The sequence below is a fragment of the Python bivittatus genome, unplaced genomic scaffold, assembly GCF_059951505.1.
Source record: "Python bivittatus isolate LINGU-HERP-01145 unplaced genomic scaffold, Pbiv_v1 ctg000580_np1212, whole genome shotgun sequence".
Lineage (NCBI taxonomy): Eukaryota > Metazoa > Chordata > Lepidosauria > Squamata > Pythonidae > Python > Python bivittatus.
Window position 1 is genome coordinate 19,368,470 of NW_028277087.1, and position 19,698 is coordinate 19,388,167.

Genomic DNA, 19,698 nt, shown 5'->3' on the forward strand with positions numbered 1-19,698 from the left:
AACAACCTAATGTTCTCCTGAGCTGCCTGCCAATTTTCAGTATCATTAATCATAGTATCACCCTGGACTATCTTTCTGAAATGGTAACTGCAGGCACAAGTTATACTTGGCTCCTTCTAGGTAACCTCTATTCTGTTTCATCTCATTTAGCTGAGTTTTTAATAAACAAATATGAAAAAAGTCATCCTGTATGTCTGCTCACCATCACCTTGAACCAGTAGCCCTACTGCACTGAGGTTTTTGCCAGTGATGAGGAAAAAACATTATCATCTGTGCCATGATCAATTTTATTTAATATATTTAAGTTCAGATTAGTTACTTTATTACTGAGGCATGCAAGAAACAGATAGATTTTGTCAATGAACTTAAGTGGGATCACCATAATGAGTGGTGGGCAAAATCTAAACAAGAGATCCAGGACAATTTAAAGGCTTTATAAGACATAGTGCCAGTTCCAGTTTGACATGCTATGTATAGCAGCAACAGCCTGTGGGAAGAATTTAAACAACTATTTTGATCCTGGAGTAAACTTAGAGCCAAGATTCCAAAGTTTCTGGAGAGACTAAAGCAGAAGTGGTACTATATATAGTAGTCCTTCGGATTTGAAGAAAACACACTGTTGTGCAGTTCAACTGTGGACATGGAGGTGGCTCTGCAGTCCCAGTCTGGAAGCGCAGAGTCTAGCATGAGGGGGGCACTGGAAGTCCCTTGTTGTAGTAACTGTGAGTGTCATTCTGTGACGCCACTCATGGTTTTCTATCAGTTTTTGGCGGCACCTGTCTTGAAAACCAGTGGAGGCTTCATAGCACGGAGCTCGCCAGAGGGTTCTGTCAGCAGCCACAGCTTCTAGTTCCCTCGGCTGGATGTCACAGTAGCATAGGGTTTCTTTCACAGCGTCTTGTAGTGCTTGCGTGGCCAACCTCGCAGACTCCACTAGAAGCTGTTTACGTTTGTCAGGTGGGTGTCGTCAACAGTGATGTTTGGTTCTACGGGGTTGGTATTTGACATGGGCTGGTAAAGTACTTCACTCTTGTTCAGGCTGGATAGGCTGAAGAGCACAGCAGCACCTGAGAATTTGTTCAGCATCAACTGTAGATCACTGTCTTTGTGTGCCAGGAGTGCACAGTCATCAGCAAAGAGGGTTTCTTGACCTCTGTACAGTGGAACTATAGTGGCACTATACAGAGCAAGAAATTAACAAAAGGAGGCTCTGCTGCCACCTCCAGTTCAGAAATAAAACTATTTTTTCCAATCTACTTGATTATGCTAAGATGTGCAGTAACAGTAATTATAGCATCACTTTTACCTACATCTTAGGTAGGTAGTAGTAGAAAGCTATGTTTTAGTCTGTTAAAGTCAGCTTAGAATAACATTTTGGGATTGATGTTGGAGTGCCAGGCAGCTTGGGGCTGGCTGGTGGTTGCCATTTTGGCAGCCTCTTTGTCTATTTTGTGAAAGCCTGAGCTCACCAGCTGCATAAATGGACAGGACCTCTGAGGAGTGTGGATGCTGTAGGAGGTCTGGGTTTGTGGCTGCAGATTGTACAAAGCTGGCTCCGGTTGTGGGCTCTCCAGCTGGAACTTCTATAACATCTGGTCTGCTCTGGAGGTCAGTTGGGAGGATCACGTTCCCTGCTAGCTTAGTCTCTTTATGATCATCTGGGTTGAGAATGAGACTTGGGGCAGTGTGGTTGCTGTGGTCAGCACCTAGGAGCAGCTTTCTACCAAGGAGCTCTGAGATGCTGCTGGGTTTTGACCTGGGGGGTGGGTGGGAACCCTGGCTATTCCCTAGGTGAGAGTCAGGGCTGAGTTTCAGACCTAGGAGGGGAAGAGGGGATCAGTTGGGTAGTGTAGGTTGTATGGTTGTGTAGATGGTAGTTTGCTGAGGGGCTGTTTAATACCAAAAGTCTTCATTGTAAATCCCTATATCAAATAGTTTAGATTCTTCCTGAGTAGGGGTGGGGAAGGTGCTGGCTAAAATTTGGGTGATGGGGTATTGTGGGGGAATGGGATCTTGGTTGTGACAGGCAAAGGGAGGTGTGGCAGAAGACGGGGAGCAGGCTATGCTCAGAGAAGATAGGTCCAGCATCTTCATGTGGTCTCTCCTTCCAGCACTATCCTACTGGAAGCCAGGATCCAGATCCTTGTAGCCCAAGAGTTCTGATTGCTGCTATTTGGTGCCAGGGCTGTCTGTACTAGACCTTCCTCATCCATGGTTTGGTTATGGATGAGACAGCAGACTTGGTCTTTATTACTGAAATGTGAATGGGGTTGGGGGATTCCTGACTGGGACATTGTAGTTAAATTTAATGGAATTCCTACAATGAAACTTGTACGATAAACATAGCTCAAGGTATTAAGTGTCCAATCACTGACTTAAACTGACCTGACAAATGTATGAATGCAAGAAACATTTGGATAATCATGGGCCTCTTCAAAACATACTTTTAGATTTATGTATGCATACAAGATATTTTTAAGATGCCTTAAAAAGGAACTAGGTAGGAAGCAAAACTTTGTTGTGCATTATTCTTTGACGAACTTGTTTTAACACATCTCCATAAAAGGCATTTACATTTCTAATCTTAAGACTGCTGGTATTTTTAATAGCTGTGTTGTCTGTTAATTGCTCTGAGAGTTTTCAGTATCAGAGGGAAAGGGCCTTTTGTCATACCCATCCTTCAACCATCCCCAACTCCACTAACTTCCAAGTTTTACTTTTTTTTTCATAGCACCTTGTCAGCAGCAGGAGCAAGAAGATGGTGAAAGTCAGCTGGGGTGGCAGAGCACAGAGCAGCAGAGGGCCAAAAAGGCATAGATGGGGGCGGGGGGGGGAGATAGGCAGGTGGGGGGAGTTAGGGTCGTAAGTGTGGGTGAGCTACCAAGTGCCTGAATTTTGATCATGTGACCATGGGGGTGCTGCAATGGCCATAACTTTGGGCATGGGTAGTAAGTCTCTTCATTCAGCACAGCTGTAACTTCAAATGGTCATAAGTCAAGGACTACCTGTAGTGAAAATTGCCCCAGCCCACCATGTAGGGTTTCCCCCTTCTTGTTAGTGATTATAGATTGTTTTAGTTTGGAATTTGAATAACATTTAGACCTTCCAAAACAGAAATAAAAGACTTAAATAAAACAGCATAGTGCCATTTCAAACCTTAAAAATAAAATAGACAAACTGTAGTTCGTACTTCCATCTCATATGTTTGGATGCCTATAGGAAAAAATGCTAAATGTTTTTCTTGGACATGGAAATTTGGGTGTGAGGGATAATATTGTGCAGAGGAAAACATTCTATCATGTGGATTTCTACTAATTGTTCTGTTTAGGCACATGCTTATTAACCATGTAAAAGCCAGACTTGCAAGGGAGATGCACATTTGGTTTCACCAGACCCAGAGGCCTTTTATTAAAGCTTAAAAATGGTTGTGAAAAGAACACAAACCCAGTCAGGACCACAGGGCTGGGGTAAAAGGGTTTTCAACATTCTTGTACACACACACACACATGCTCAGCTTTCTGTCTTGATGGAAACCTACTATCCCGTGAAGCTACTAATAGCGCCAATTGAGGTAAAAAAGCAATTACAGATAATAAACAATTTATTTTTCATGTGGCAAGTAACAAGAGTAGGTGTGTATATGCACACGTGCAATATGATTCACATGAGAAAAACTGTATGGGAAAGGCTAAAGTTAAGTATCTCCTCATCTAGTGTCATTGAATGAGCCAGGAATAAACTTGATGTCAGTATGGACAATTTACAGAGTCAGCACAATTGAGTTACAATAAATCACACTAATTTTAATGAAATTACTCCTTAAAGCAGCCAAACCATTTTTCAGGCTGGAAGCATAAAAATCAGAGGGGCTGCTTGAATGAATACTGAAGTGCTGTATTCCCATGAGGTCTGAAGCAGTGTTTCTCAACCTTGGGAATTTTAAGATGTGTGGACTTCAACTCCCAGAATTCCCCAGCCAGCCATGCTGGCTGGGGAATTCTGGGAGTTGAAGTCCACACATCTTAAAGTTCCCAAGGTTGCAAACCACTGGTCTGAAGTGTTTAGTGGGAATCTTTTTCAAAGCCTCAATATTGAGGCTTTAGCATTAGAGACAAAGGATTTCTCTCCAGTCTGTATAACTTTCACTGCAAAAGAAAATGCATCCTGAACCATAACTCTTTTAACAAGTTATACAAAAATGCTTATGACATTTGATATCCACACAAGTCAACAATAAACCACTGGCATTGATTTATTAAGAGGTACTGTAGGTGGCAGCATCTGGCCAACTTTGGCTGATCTTACAAAGCTAAACAGACTCAGATTCTGGTTTGGAAACTACCAGGAAATCTCAGGGCTGTAGGCTAGACTGCAAAATCACCACTGCTTTCTTTCATGATAGTTTTTCAAACTACTTCCAGCACATTGCGAAGAAACCTCCACTAGCGTGTTCATGTAATCTCTAGGAGTTGAGTTTAATTAGAGGGATCTCTTGTTTTAGAAAAGAGGGGGAAAGGCCTTGCAAGGTAAGTGTAAACGAAGCACATTTTCAAAATCAGATGTTAATATGTTTGAAATCTTGAGCCTGAATGAGAATTTCTTCCCAAATTTGTTTTAGTTCAACATACACCTTGTTTGGGCATTCGTCCTAAGCACAGAGGAGAAATAAATCAACCTAGCTACTTTCAACCTTTCCATGTTTAGAGAAAAAGTCTAGAGTTAAGCTACAACCATCTTTTATTAAAAGAGATTATATAGTACTCCTGGCTTTTGAGAACCATAATAATCAGTGTCTTCATTCCATGGGTCATTGTAATAATATTCAGCTGAAAGTTGCCATAGCATATTCCCAGAATTTTCTATCAGCATGGGAAGTCTAAAGGGAGCTGTCTCCCCTCTACATTTACAATCCTCAATGCTTAAAATGGAAGTCTGTTCAACTTTTGAACAAACACATCAAATTATTATATGTAATTAGCTTATAATAAAAGCTTTGTTGTTCAGTCGTTAAGTTGTGTCCGACTCTTCGTGACCCCGTGAACCATATTGCGCCAGGCCTTCCTGTCATTCACTGCCTCCCTCAGTTTGCTCAGTTTCATGCTCATTGCTTCAGTGATGCTGTCTAACCATCTCATCCTCTGCCATCCTCTTCTCCTTCTGCCTTCAATCTTTCCCAGCATCAGGGTCTTTTCCAAAGAGTCCTCTCTTCGCATTAGGTGACCAAAGTATCTGAGCTTGAGCTTCATTATCAATCCTCCCAACGAGCAATCAGGGTTGATTTCCTTTAAGATTGACTGGTTAAAGGCTAATAAAAAAGCTTCAAAAAGCTAGTTTTTGAAAAATTATGTCTCTGGGACTGAGCCCTACTGAATTCAGTGAGACTGAACTAATGAATAAATACTTAAATGTGCTGCAAGATATGAAGGTTGAAAATATGGATACACCCACAAATATTAGTTATTTAAATTTCCAGAGCTACTGTTAAATAGGTATCTCACATTGCAATGGTCATTAAACAGGAATGTATAACTTGATATAGGACTCAGATTAAAAGAAGTCATTGTTCCTTCCTATTCTGCATAGTCAGATCAAATATTGTGTCTGGTTATGAGCCCTACATTTTAGGAAGGACTTTGATAAACTGGAGTCTGTCTAGAGCAGTGTTGTCCAAACTTGGCCACTTTAAGATGAGTGACTTCAACTCCCAGAATTCCCTAGCCAGCATGGGGAGTTGAAGTCCACTCAACTTAAAGTGGCCAAGTTTGCACAACACTGGTCTAGAGAAAAGCATCCAGGATAATAGTAGGTCTGGAACTTAGAAAAATGGAGGCATGGGGTACGTTTAGCCTGGAGATGAGAAAACTCTGGGGAGATATGGGAGCTGACTTCAAGTATTTGAAGGGCTGCCATGTAGGAAATAGAGCTATATTGTTCAGTGTTGTTCTAGAAGATAAGGCAAAAGCCAATGAATTTCAATTACAAGGAATTAGATTTCAATTGGATATCAGGAAATCTTTCATAATGGTAAGTGCTGTCCAACAGTGGAGTAGACCAGGGTTTATCACCACAAGGACTTGAATGGGTTCTGTGGGACTAAGGGAGAAAAAAAAAATCTGATAAGGGGGGGGGACCCTCTTGATAAGTGAGTTAGGCTTAGTTCCTTGGAGAGAGCTCATTTTCTTTCCTCCATTCAGACATTCAGAACCCCACCCCTCTTAATCAGAGGGTCTGAGATTTTTTTTTTTTTTACAAACAGATTCTATGGCCTGAGTAAGTTTGAAAACCTCTGAATTGCATTACTTGTGTTGGAATAGACTCTTCTTCCCCGGATGGCCACTGTGGGTATATGGTAATAGTAGATCCCTGCCCTGCCCAAAGGTTCAGATTAAATTATCTCCAAAGTCCTTTCCAACCCTTACAGTCTATGGTTCTATGATTTTAGATGATGAAAGCTATTGAAAAGCAAGAACCTCATGCTAAATTTATTACTCCCAAAGCAAACCTTGAATGCCCTGAATCTGAAGCATAAAATTAGAATGAGTCTTTATCATCTTCCCGACTAATGCATTTACTCATGAAATTTTGAAAAGCGAGAACCCACTTTTTTCACATTTTAAATTGGGTGGTCACATAGACTACCAGATCTGGCCTGTAAAAATCTGGATGATCACTAGACGGCTATTGGGATTTTTGCAGCCCAAATATGGCAGCTTGACCATTAAGCTGCAGTTTTAAAAATTGAGGTTGTAGAAAGTTGGGGAAATATATTGTGAAGAATATATTATAAAAGCTAAATGTGTACTATGGAAAGCAGAAACAATTTTTTGGGAGGCTTGTTGTTTATTTCATACTTTAAAATAACATAATTTAAAATCAGCTAGTTACTTTTCAAAGAAACCAGCAAAATACTGCAATTACCTCAAATATCAATGAAAAACCAGACACAGAGTTCTCCCATTATGACTGATTGCTTTGCCCATCTCTACTGGAATGTAACACTAAGCCGTCTTCCAGTGAAAACCTAGCAGATGGATCCTTTTTTGAGTTCTTCTTTTTCTTTCTGACTGTTTTGACCTGAAGATAATCCTCGATGGGTTTCTCATTTGGGTCTTCTAGTAATGTTGTCAGTAAATTAAACAGTAGGGCTATCCAAGCAAGCCCAAAGATAATCCAAATTGCTACCACAATCCGATAGCCGGGGAAGTAGAACTTGTTATGTTGCCTCCCTGGGAACACAAAAAAAGGAAGAGACGAATAAAGGAAGAATAACTTAAAAGGCAAATGCATTTTATCTGAACTTCTCTGCTCAGTGGAACAAAACTGCAACCGAGGGAAACTAAATGCCTGATGTTGCACTGGGGTTAAGGGCTGCTTTAGACATAATGCCAAACTACTTTATTTTATTCATGACAAGCTATTATATGTTTTTATTACAATGCATGTATTTAATATTTATATTATATTTTATTACACTATATATATTATTAATTTTTATACCATCTTCTATCAGTGCAGAAATTGGACAGAATCAGTGAAAATGCAAGATGCACATTTTATATACAATCATAATAAACAAAATAGTAACACATTTCTGTCCTTAAAAACATCAAGATTGCACATTCTTCCTTCCCTCACTTCCTCCTTGACTTGAAAACCAGAGCCTGATGTTTTCTTCCAAACCAGATAAACAGCATATAACAGTATTTTTCAACCTTGGCAACTTTAAGTTGTGTGGACTTCAACTCCCAGAATTCCCCAGCCAGCCATTACCCAGATTGAAAAACACTGATGATATAAAGTACTGTATATCATCATTATCACCAGCATCCTCGTCATCATCTTGTGCTAGAAGCCATGGTTAGTTTAAAAATTATGTCAACCCTCCTACATAGAACAATTCTTTAACTCTGTTCCACTGAAAATTAAGGAAGACTTTACAGAGCTGGAGACATTCTGCAAGGACCTTCTGGGTCCCAGACCATGTTCCTATTTCTTTGTTATTGTTTCCTGGATTTTAACTAAAGACTCACACAAATATATAAAACAAGTTCTGCCTCTGGCTGAATTTGTAATTCGAGGCAAAACCTACGATCACTCCTCTTCAAACTCAGAAGGATCCATCTGAGAACTGACATTGGCATATTCTGCTCCAAAGACAGGGAGGCACAAGTAGCAGAAGAGTTGGGTCTTCTCTATTGGAAGGAATTCTTGCTTAAACCAAATGGAAGGGGACCTTTCCGAGAAGAAGGGAGAAGATTGGGATATAAAGAATACTAGACTTGTTTTGATTAATGCATGACACTACAGTATAGTTATACCTTGTGTGCTATCTGAACTCAGCCCATGGGTTAAATCATGCTGGCTGGGGAATTCTGGGAGTTGAAGTCCACTCATCCAAAAGTTGCCAAGTTTGAAAAACCCTGGGTTAAATTATGAAAAATGGAAGCTGATTGTTCTCTCTCTCAGTGATGTTGCTTCAGATCACTGAACTCAGGACTGCACGGAGTGCATCCAGTGATGTTCAGATACGCAGCAACAGTCCTTACAATGTTATTCAGCAACCCATGTGACCCACAGGCTAAAAAGGTTCCCCACCCAGCTTTGCATTATTTGGTGGGCACATTGGTTGCAACTATGTACCTTGAGCCTCCAAAATAGATTCTCTTCACCCATACAGCCATTCTAAAAGTCATGTCTCGATCTAGTCTCTTAACTGCATCAGAACATAAGGCCTGAAGTACTGTAGGAACCATCAAGTTAGAACAAAGCAGGAAATATTGCTTTGAAAATGTTACTGGAAAACTTACCTATCATATAGTCTCCAAATCCAATGGTGCTAAGGGTAATAAATGTAAAATAAATTGCTTCATTGTAAGTCCACCCCTCTATCTTTCGAATGATGACTGATGGCACACAAAGAAACACTAGTATTCCCATAACCAGGAAGAACAGAAGTGTCAATCCCCTTGCTGTTTTCTGAAAAACAAAGAAAAAAACAGCTGCCTACAGTGTTCTTGGACAGACAGCTGCCCTTATTCATTCATTCATTCATTCATTCATTCATTCATTCATTCATTCATTCATTCATTCACAGGACTTATATGGCCTTATATGGCCACCTATCTCATACAGTGACTCATGGGCTGCATTATTACATGTTACACTTCCATTGTATTGCACATTGTTACAATGCATTTAGTGTACTGATCTGAGCACTGTCCTTCAAGAAGGATGTAGAGAAATTGGCCCCCTAAAGTCCTGTGCTGCCTCATTGTGGCCGGGGCGCATGTTCCTGGGAAGAATGAGCAAAGAACACTGGGAATGTATATACTCCCATCAGAATCACCTAAGGTGTGAAGGTCATCCCAGCTCTGCAGCTGAGTTAAGCAGGCACCTATATCAGACAGCAGTAATATAGGAAGATGCTGAAAGTGGATGATCACTTTAGTGGCAACCACAAAGGCATCATTTCAAGCTGTGTGGCAGAAGACAGTGGTAAACTGCTCCTGAATTTCACCAAGAAAACTATGTGGATAGATAATATGAAGTGATCCATCCTGAATAAGGTAGACCTATGGAATTGCCAAGAGTCAACACTGCCTTGATGACACATAAATGAGAGAAATTGAGATAGCTTTGGGGAAGAGAACATATAGTCCTAAGAGAAAAGAGTAAAAAAAGAATTGTCAAATAATAAGAATAGGGTTGTGTTCTTTGGTGGCATAAATGGCAGACTTAGAGTTCAAAGTTTAGGATAAATATTTTAAGAGGGGTTTGACAATACAGCCAGTTAGGGCAGGTGGTTTATCCCATTCTGCATATTGGAGATCTTCAAGCTGAGAGGAGATGCATTTCTGACAGATAATTAACTCTGAATATATCATATTAAAGTGGAAGTTGGGCTTAAAACCCTCTCTAATGTTGGAATCTTTTGATGTAATTTGAAGTTACTACAGTAACGGAAAACAGGACCATATTTCTTTTAAAATTTAAGATATTGTGGCCTGGTTTGGCTTGGATTAATTGAACAATGTCACATTTACAGTTTCAGGGCATCCGGTTGTGTATGTTAACTTACCCACAAATCAGATTAATGGACTAGAAATATTTTGTTTCCAGGTATAGATTTAATGAGATTACATGGCTATTCAATATATCCTGATATCTACATTACTGTAACTTTAGTACAGATGCATTTTGTTGGTAATGTGCAGCTGCAAAACAGATTTAAACTGGTTATTTCAGCTTGACTGAAGCATGGATCAGACTGTTCTTCCATTCAATTATCATCTTAAGTTTTGGGGCTGGTAAAGAATTCAATTTTATAAATAAACTTAGAATAAAGCTTTTTTATTTTACCTTCTTTACCCCTTTCCTATACAGACATTTAGCTAACCGTTCACAGAGCATTGAGAGCATCTTGCCAATGTGCTGCAGAAAGACGATGTTCAGAGGAATTCCAAAGAGAGCAAAAAAGACACAGAAAAGCTGACCACCAGCCGTTTTGGGAGAGAGGTTTCCATAGCCTGTGAAAACATGAAAGTTACAGAGGAAACACTGGTGAGCATTATGCCTATGTTACCACAAAAGATTTGCCCTAATCCTGAGCAAATGACAGGATGGAACCCCAATTAAAGATGTATATTATTTATTACTGGCCAGTACTTCCTTCCTGCCATTGCAAGCAAGATACAGTTTAAAATGCAATTTTTTCCCCTTCAGGATGTCATTAATTTGCAGTTTCCAGATGTTGCCCTCCAGCTCCTTGAGTTCTATAAGGCCTTCATTTTCTTGAATCATCCTTGGTATATATAACAGCATAACTGGATTTCTTTACTAGAGATATGCAACTTTTTTTAGGACCAAGATTAAAAAGTGGGTGAGGCCAGGACAAAACCTAGATATTATATGTAATTCTGTAGCTTCTCCACATGCGTTTTATCATTTTCTTCTTCTGTTGTAGAAAAAAATGACAATTCAATGGCAACTGTGGGGGGGGGGCACTGGGGGGCTGGGGAGCAGCTCTGGTGACCAAACCCAAAGCTGCTTGGGGCCTTAGGTAATTCAGACACATTTTTATAAGAAGTGGTGATCTGCTCTTACTCTTTCATATTCTCTTATCAGAATGTCCTCATATTACAATATCCTTCAGTTGCATTGACTCACATTTACTCTACTCTAAGCATGCAGCTGAAATGAGCAACATGTACCACATGGTTTAAAGAACAGAAAGTGTTGTTTTAGGCTGAAATCCCAAGAAGATTTAGCCAAGCAATGCAAAATAATCAGAAAACCTATTTATCTGTTCTTCTAAATATGCTAGCCAAGAGTTAAAGCAGCCTGGGATACATCAAGTCCGAAGGCTGACCCTCCCCAGGAGAATCACATGAGCCCTATTTCTTGCTCACTACAGCTTCGAGCAAGTTCTGATGATCACAACGTATATTCTTTCTTCCTTATCAGGTGCCCTCGCATTTATCATGCATTTAGCAAGTGGGAGATTGTTATTATAACTTCCATGTGGAAAATATAAAATAATGATATTCTCTCACATACTAAATGCATGATGATGCGTAAAGAAGAAATGCATCTACAGGAAAGTGTTTGTGGTTTTAATACATTCCATTCAGAAGGATCAGTGCAACATGCTGAATAAAGGCTGTGATTTTGCACAAATTTTCTTGAACTGTGCAGAAAATGTGGATTGTTGCTGGGCCTCAGCTAATAGTTAATTACAGGCATTTGTAGTGACCTTTCTCATTGGATGGGGGTTTGCAATTAGTTTCCTACAGCAGTCTATTTCACAACATTGCTTGAGGATAACATGAGAAAACTTCATGTATGCGCCTGTGAACTTCTTATTGAATGGAATGGGGTCAAATGGATTTTTTAAAAATTATATTTATGAGCAGACACTTTCAACAGATGTATGTTTTATCTTCTTAAGTGTTTCTCTTTTGATAGGACCAACAGTCTGTTTCCATATATGAATTAAAACAAGTGTACTTGAAATAATTTCCAGTACATGGTTTTATATCTCTCTGTTGCTTACACATAGTCACGCTGCCCCATTTCGCATTATTTTAACAATTGTCATGGAAATGAATTATAGTTTGTTTGATCTCATAAGAAAGAGGAAGATAAGGTCTGGGAGTCTGAAGTATAAAAGTAACCATTGAAACTATATGTAACACGGTGTTTTTGATGAAGATCACTTGACTATAATGAATCTACTTTTAAGGGAGAAGCATAACCAGTTTACCTATTGTGGATAACATAGAACCCACGAAGAAGAAAGAGTTACTGAAATCCCAATTGTTGTGTTCATCGGGGAATTCATTTCCTGCTGGATATATGCCCATCCTGACAGCTTCCATCAGATTCTGCAATTAAGGTGATATTTGGCTTGAATATTTGAATAACTACAACTGATTATCAAATAAAATGTATTTCTTTAAATGTTTTTGCTACCAACATCTTCTGATCCCAGGACAGTCTACCAAATATAATTGAACTAAAATGACAAAGCCATTTCAAAATATAATAGTCTTTATTTAAAAAAAAATCTAATACATTCAGCTTAACAAATCAATTTCGCATTTAAAAAGCTTGAGAAGAAAAGAAAAGAAAAGAAAAGAAAAGAAAAGAAAAGAAAAGAAAAGAAAAGAAAAGAAGCTTTTGACTTGGCTCCAGAAAGAATAATATGTAGTGCCAGTTGCACCTCTATGGGATACATGTTCCATATGCTGAGAACCATAACTGAGAAGGTTTCTTCTCTTCAAAGTTTCATACTATACCAAATATACTCATAAAAGAGCCTCCCCTGATGATCTTCAAAGCACCACAGGCTAATACTGGGAAAGATGTTCCATCAAGTTTGGGAGGACCAAAACGTTTTAGGGCTTTAAACGTAAACACTATTTTTTTTTTTAATCCAACCCAGAAATAATGGCCTACCTCCACAAAGACTTCAACCTCTGCTGGGCTGAGGGAAGTGAAGTTCTTCAGAAAGTCCTCCTTCATTCTAAAGGTGATGCCTTGTTGTATTCTCTCGGCATCTTTCTCCAGAACCTGGAAGATGAGAGCGCCCGCCAGGAGATAAGCAAGATAGCCAGCTGCCAATATATAGCTCTGTATCCTGCTATAGCGCATGGTGGCCTGTGGGAGAAAGTGAGCAAAGAAGACAGAGAGGCTGGTAAACACTGCCTTATTTGTAATCCTAACCCTGATTGAATAAAATCCCAGCTGGGCAGTCCCATTTCCTCTTGGATTTTATACTGATACTATCCTTCTTATCCTTTTCCCTCCATAACCTCAGTGTTAACAGCCGCTTAGGGATTTCCTATGTAAAGCAAAATATTGTTTCACAAACTTTCCAGGAGAATTTTGCAATAGCTCTGGCCTCACTCCCATAATTTTTTCATTTGTTTTTTCTTCCCATGATAAACCCATTAAGTGGGGATAGCTTCACAATCGTCTGATAGCACGGACAACTGTCTGGAAACATCCTCAGTAAGAGGTGCTCCAAGAAACTAGTCGTTCTGTCTCTTGACTTTCCTGATTCCATTTTAAAATGCAACCAGGATGATTAGAGCTATTTTCATTATTTGCTGGGGTCAAGATTCTATGAATGTTTGCAACTCTAAACAGCTCGTATAAAACTGTGATGGAATGGAATTATGAAGGCCAAGCTCAGGGAGATAAACATTTTCTTAGCTCACCAGAACCGCATGGGAGGAACAAGAAGATGAGACTGGCACCTCCCTGAGGAATTCACACTGTTGTGGCTGAGGACTTTGGGAACTGGGGTTTTAGTCTGGGAAGATTCTTGCTAGAGGTTGTAGCTAATAAACATAGCTGGACTGAATTGGCATTGTCTCTTGGAGTTCCTTGGGCTAGGCCTGACCAAAACTGACAGACAATCAACACTTGCCCTTCTGACAAAGGTGAGCACAGAGAACCATAAGCCAATCAATGCTCACCTGTTTCTTGCTTCAACACATTATTATATTATTATTATTATTATTATTATTATTATTATTATTATTATTATTATTCACACAGTCAGCTGGATGTTTAGACTAGATTTGGCATTTTTATCCACCTATCAAGTCTTTCCCAAGGGCCTGGGATAGGCAGATGTTGTTGTTTGATGTATTATTATTATTATTATTATTATTATTATTATTATTATTATTCCAACTCCCATCAACTCAAGTAACACAAATAAAACATATCTCTTCCTGATTTTCTAAAATGAAATGAAATTGCTGGAGGCTCTGTGCTATCCACAGAGTCTTAACCCCACTGCTTTCTCAGCTTTTATAGGCATCATGGCTATTTTGTATTAAGACTCTTTGTGCAGGTACCATGCTGAAAGATTAGGATCTGGGCATCAGTGAGTCATTTGTTCCTTTCAGTGAGAGACCAGATTGCCGTTTGAAAGGTTTCTTCCATGATAGTTGTAGCTCCTGTTTCTTCAGCGAGAGTTGTAGCTAGAAACAGCATTGTCTTCTCAGTTAATAGAGTGCTATTGACACAGGGATAATTCAGGAATTACTGTAATAGGGAGGACCTGGCTGCAATGTCATGTGATCAATACATGATCTGCTCTGCTCATGCCCTGTATTGATCACATGACATTGCAACGAGGTCCTTCCTATTGCAATAATTCCTGAATTACTTTTATGACGTAAAAAATAAGAAATCTGATAGCACCATTTCCAACTAACAAGTTTTATTAGAAGGCATAAAGGCTTGACTAATGTAGGATTTAAATGGGATAGGTGAAGGGAAGGGAGGGGAAGGTAGGTTGGTTATGCAGAGGTAGGCTACATGTGAGACAGATTATAAGTACCATAACAATTAACAATTGTAATATGTTAAAAACCCATTGTGTTTGTGGAGACCTTCTGAATTTGCCTAAAACCTTTTCATGTATGTTAGTTCAACAATTTCTCACTCAATAGTGCTGTTAATGTCCTGCTTTTCTAAAAGAGTGACTTTGAGATCTGCTATGGAACATCCTGGAAGGCTGAAATGCTTTAATATTACCTTGCCCTTGCTTTGAATCCTAATGTCAAATTTGTGTCTATTAATTCTTTTGTGCAAAGTTTGTCCTATTTGTCCTATGTAGACTCCAGAAGGACATTGCTGGCAGATGATGGCATACATCACTTTGGAAGAAGAGCATGTGAAGGCGCCTCTAATTGTGTGCGTTGGGATCTGTGATGGTGATGTTGGTGTAGACATGAGGGCAAAGTAGACATCTGGATTTGTTGAAGTGTCTGATTCCCACATTGGCACAATTATCCTGTTGCTTCTTGTTGCCTGTGAAAATTTGCTTATGCCTTCTAATAAAATTTGTTACTTGAAAAAAGTGGTACAAATTTTTTGCCACTATAGACTAACAGGGTTTTTCTCCTTGTTTTTTTGAAGGTGGATATGTTTCTTGTTTTTTAACACTTAGACCACTGAGAAACAAGGAGAAATCAGAAAATAATCTCACAGCACTAGACTTTGCTTAGTGAATGTGTGTTCCCAAATGTGAAAACAACCTGGAGGGAAGTATTTAAGGAGAGAGGAAGGTGTATTAAAATATTCTGGGGGGATTTTTTCAGGGGAGAAGAATTAAGTCCTCTGTTCTTGTTACTGATTGTTGTGTGCAAATGACTTCCCATTTCTCAATTTGTTTTATAAAGTTTTATAAGTATTGCATTAAGACCCCTATAATTGATTTACATCACACTTAAAGCAGGAGTGTGGATACCAAATCTTGAAGATTGCTACCTAGTACTTTAGCTCCTGTGTCCATTAAGTAAAAAGCACACCAAAACCAATTATTTTTAACACAATGTTAAAGCATTTCCTTGAAGGGAGAGAGAAAAGAAACAACAAACAAGGCAATGATAGACATTTGCAGCCTATTTTGCTCCAAAAAGACAACTAAAACACCACTCCAAATCTTTCTCACCACTGCCTGAAAAAACAGCCCAGCAACAATAAGCGACAATTCAAAGGAAAAAAAAAAAGGACTTGGAGGAGATTAATTTAAGGCACCGGCTGATCCATTCAAACTATCTACACTTCAACCAATTAACACAGAATTGTCAATTATAACATAAATATTGAGAGGCATTGAACAAATGGCAGATCAACTCAGAAGGCCACTTGAGTCCATAGTTAAAAGTCTCAGTATGCTGATACAAATCTTAGAAGTAAAAGTGGAATACTCTGAAAGCCAAAGTCACTATCTGAATGTGTGTCCCTGAAAAGGGCTGTAGAACAGGAAGAAGAGGAGTGCGTGTTTATTTTTCTCCTCCAATATCCAACATCTGCCTCTCTCTCTCTACATTTCACAAAAGCCCCACACAGAATGTGCATGCACGGCATTGAGACAATGTTTCTTCACTACACAACCCTCCAAGGATGTTAGAATTACAGGAAATGAGCATAATATTCACACATACACACATCAAATTATGAAAGAGTCAAACCGTTCTTCGGCTCTAGAATATGAAAGATTCAAGATACAAATCTTTTGGGATTTATCAGCTGAAATTCTGAGAAAATATTAAACACTTGAACTACAGTTTGAGAGAAGATATCACTGGGGAGTTCCCTGCAAATTGCTCATAAAAACCAAATCATGCCAGTATTCGATATCTAATGAGCTACTGAAATATGTGCTGTGTATTTCATATCAGAAAGTTCAGACATCAATATCTTCAAAAGCAAAAGAAAGGAATTCTAATTCAATTTCACCTGAACATTATATGTCCAATCAGAAATGGAAGGTGGAATGTGTGTGCTCTTCATTTCTCACTCTATATATTCTTTATTTTATAAGATTGCTGGTCCTTTTGTCTTTCTTCCCAGACACACGTGCATAGAATACATACTGTTTGAGGCTCCTCCTGGTAGGAAAAGTGCTAAGCTTTGTTTATTCTTATTTCCTATAAATAAATCCCCTTTCTCTTATACCTCTAAAATTTGCTTCATTCGTCCTTGCTCAGATCTGATTCCTGTTTTCAAGATCACTCACACATACAGCCAGAACATTTCAGCCTCCAATAATAATAAAATTCTGTATTGTTTTGCCGATAGAGGTTGTTGCTATTCTTGATATCACAATATAAAACTTTGGTCCTCACACTTGCATTTAACGTAAGTCATGGCGAACTGGGAATGAGCAGACACTGAACTTAATTTCTCTGACACAAAGAATCTTTTTTAGGACTATCTTCTAGCACTCTGTGTTTATATTAATTGGTTTATTGGTTTTTAGATTCTTATTCTTTGGTTTTGTTACAGTTTAAAAAAAACAACAACCTTCCACTGTCTGAAACTCTTAGCAGGTCAATGATTACAGGACAGCATTCAATCTGTACTCTTTTCTCAGTTGGTAATATCTGATACCAAATTTATGTTCTTAAATGTAAATAATTGTGGTTCTGTTGTGAAACACGTCAAAGTTCTTAAAACAATTAATGATAAACCCAACTGCTAGATATTCTATATTTTATTCTTCCAGCTCTAAATCATATCCTAGGATTGATTCCTTTTTTATCTCTCATAAAATAGTTTTTAATATATCCTACTTGAAGCCAGGGATTATCATCCTCAGTCATTATGAGGTCAAAGTAGGACCTGTAACCCACATCTATATATGTGTGTGTGTGTACTTCTGTATGTGTGTGTGAATATGTACGTGTGTTTAGACACACACACACACACATTCCTGCAATCCTATTCCTGGCTTCCTACTTAGAAAACATAAGCAATCAAGAGAAACTATTAACATTTTTATAAGGAAACACTGTGCACTGTTACGGGATGTTAATGAGGCATTTAAAGGATTTTATGAAAAAAATTCTCAGACAAATGTTTATCAGTTGGTACTGATAACATTTTAGTAAACCTGAAACTGTCATATATATCAGGAATGCTCACCAGTCTGTTTCTAATTATGAAATGAAAGGTCATTAAATCATTAAAATCAGGAACAAGTCATTAAACCATTGGACTTCAGAGCAAGGCATGTTTTTAATTAATTTCTGCAAAATGTTAAAGATGTGCTGTCTTGTCATTTAAAGACTGTTAAGTTATATTGATAAATAGAACTTTATTACATATATTACTACTTATTCTAAAAGAAAACATCATACTGGAAAGCTGGAAAGATGGCCATATTGTTGTGCTATCACAATGGAACAAGATATTACCCAATTACACTTTTAAATCAAGATAAAAAAAATCTTAGCTGCAATTTTAACCAAAAGGATTAACAGCATTATTATCTCATTTATGCTTGGACACAACCTGGCAGATTCTATTCACAGGGTATGGAATATAATTCATCATGGTCATTAATTCTATATCTAAGGCTTTAACTTTTTTGTCCTTAGATGCACTCAAAGTGTTTGAAGATTAGACTGGCTTCAAAATTAGAATTCAGGAATGGTTTCATAAGTTAAAAGGATGTATGCCTGTTCAAGAACCATCCTTAGCACTAATAGGCATGATTTTAGACCAGTTACATTAAGCAGAGAGATAAGAAGCCCCCCTACTGTGTGCAATTGGAATAAAGCCATAGCCTACATTTTACAGCATAGGGGTATGATGGAAGCATTATGACATCATCAAACATGCACAAATGACATCAATAATGCAAGTATGCAATTTGTAACACTTGCAAATTACATACCTGCATGCATATACTTGCCCCTCTGCACTTGCCCCCATACACTCTCCTCTCCTTGTGGATATCCAATCTGTTATGAATTTCTTCACAAGTTACAAGAGTTAATACTAAAAATAAATCCCATCCACTTGGCATTTTTGCTAATGACATATTTGTTTGTTACTTCCAATCCACCATCATTAGTACTCTATATACTGTACATTCCATATAATCTTGGTATTCAAAATTAATATAGGAAAAGAAATGAAATATAGAAACTTTAAAAGTTACACAAAGTACATAGCTCAATTAAAACTCACCTATTGCGGATTCAAATTTCTAAGAATTATTGTCATTAAAGATACAGAACAACTTTAAATTGTTCTTAAAATTCTATCTTCTTATGCTGGTTGACCAGAATGAAAAAAAACCCCCAAGTTTTAGGAAGACAATTAAAATGATGATACTTCCCAAATTATTATTATTTTTCAATACCAAATGATTACTTCTATTTAGAAACAAGCTCTCTGAATGGAAAAGTATGAGAAACTGTATTAGATTTGCCAGTGCAGTTTTATACTGATTGAAGCACCAAGGAGGCTTTGCTGTATGTAATCTGAAGTTTTTATTTTGATGCATTTCAACTAAATCAATTAATGCATCTGCATTGTCATTATCTGCATGACGATAGAACTATCTTCTGGGACATAACTGAGGAAACAAATGGGGATATGGGCCCTTCCCTTTTACAATGGTAAATTGCTTTTCAATAAAAGACATTACCCAACGATTTACTGGTAGAGCAAATGGAGATGAAATCTTTAGTTCTCCCCCCACCCCCTGATTCTTTTTTAGATCATCCCAGCTGTAAGTATATATAAAGGTAACAATTTACTATATAAAGATTGGATGCCCAGAAAAGCATTTAGATTAAAAGGTTGTTTCCATAGTGAAAATATTTTCACTGAGATAAGCAAGACAAACTGCATCTAATATGGATGCAATAATTTCAAATT

General features: G+C 38.2%; 1 protein-coding gene and 1 long non-coding RNA gene across 2 annotated transcripts; one reads left to right on the forward strand and one right to left on the reverse strand.

Annotated features, from left to right (window-relative positions):
• The first annotated feature begins 641 nt into the window (after positions 1-641).
• Positions 642-12,341, forward strand: LOC148214681 (uncharacterized). Its single transcript, XR_015797700.1, has 3 exons — positions 642-957; positions 10,384-10,560; positions 12,242-12,341. It is a non-coding gene; the product is annotated as an uncharacterized LOC148214681 (long non-coding RNA).
• LOC103059346 (potassium channel, subfamily K, member 16-like) lies at positions 6,832-19,166 on the reverse strand. Its single transcript, XM_007436024.3, has 6 exons — positions 19,003-19,166; positions 12,958-13,158; positions 12,263-12,383; positions 10,360-10,526; positions 8,808-8,976; positions 6,832-7,226 (listed from the first exon to the last, which is right to left on the reverse strand). The coding sequence occupies exons 2-6, from the start codon at positions 13,150-13,152 to the stop codon at positions 6,958-6,960; spliced, it is 921 nt and encodes a 306-aa protein (XP_007436086.1). The 5' UTR covers positions 13,153-13,158; positions 19,003-19,166; the 3' UTR covers positions 6,832-6,957.
• Between the last annotated feature and the right edge of the window lie 532 nt (positions 19,167-19,698).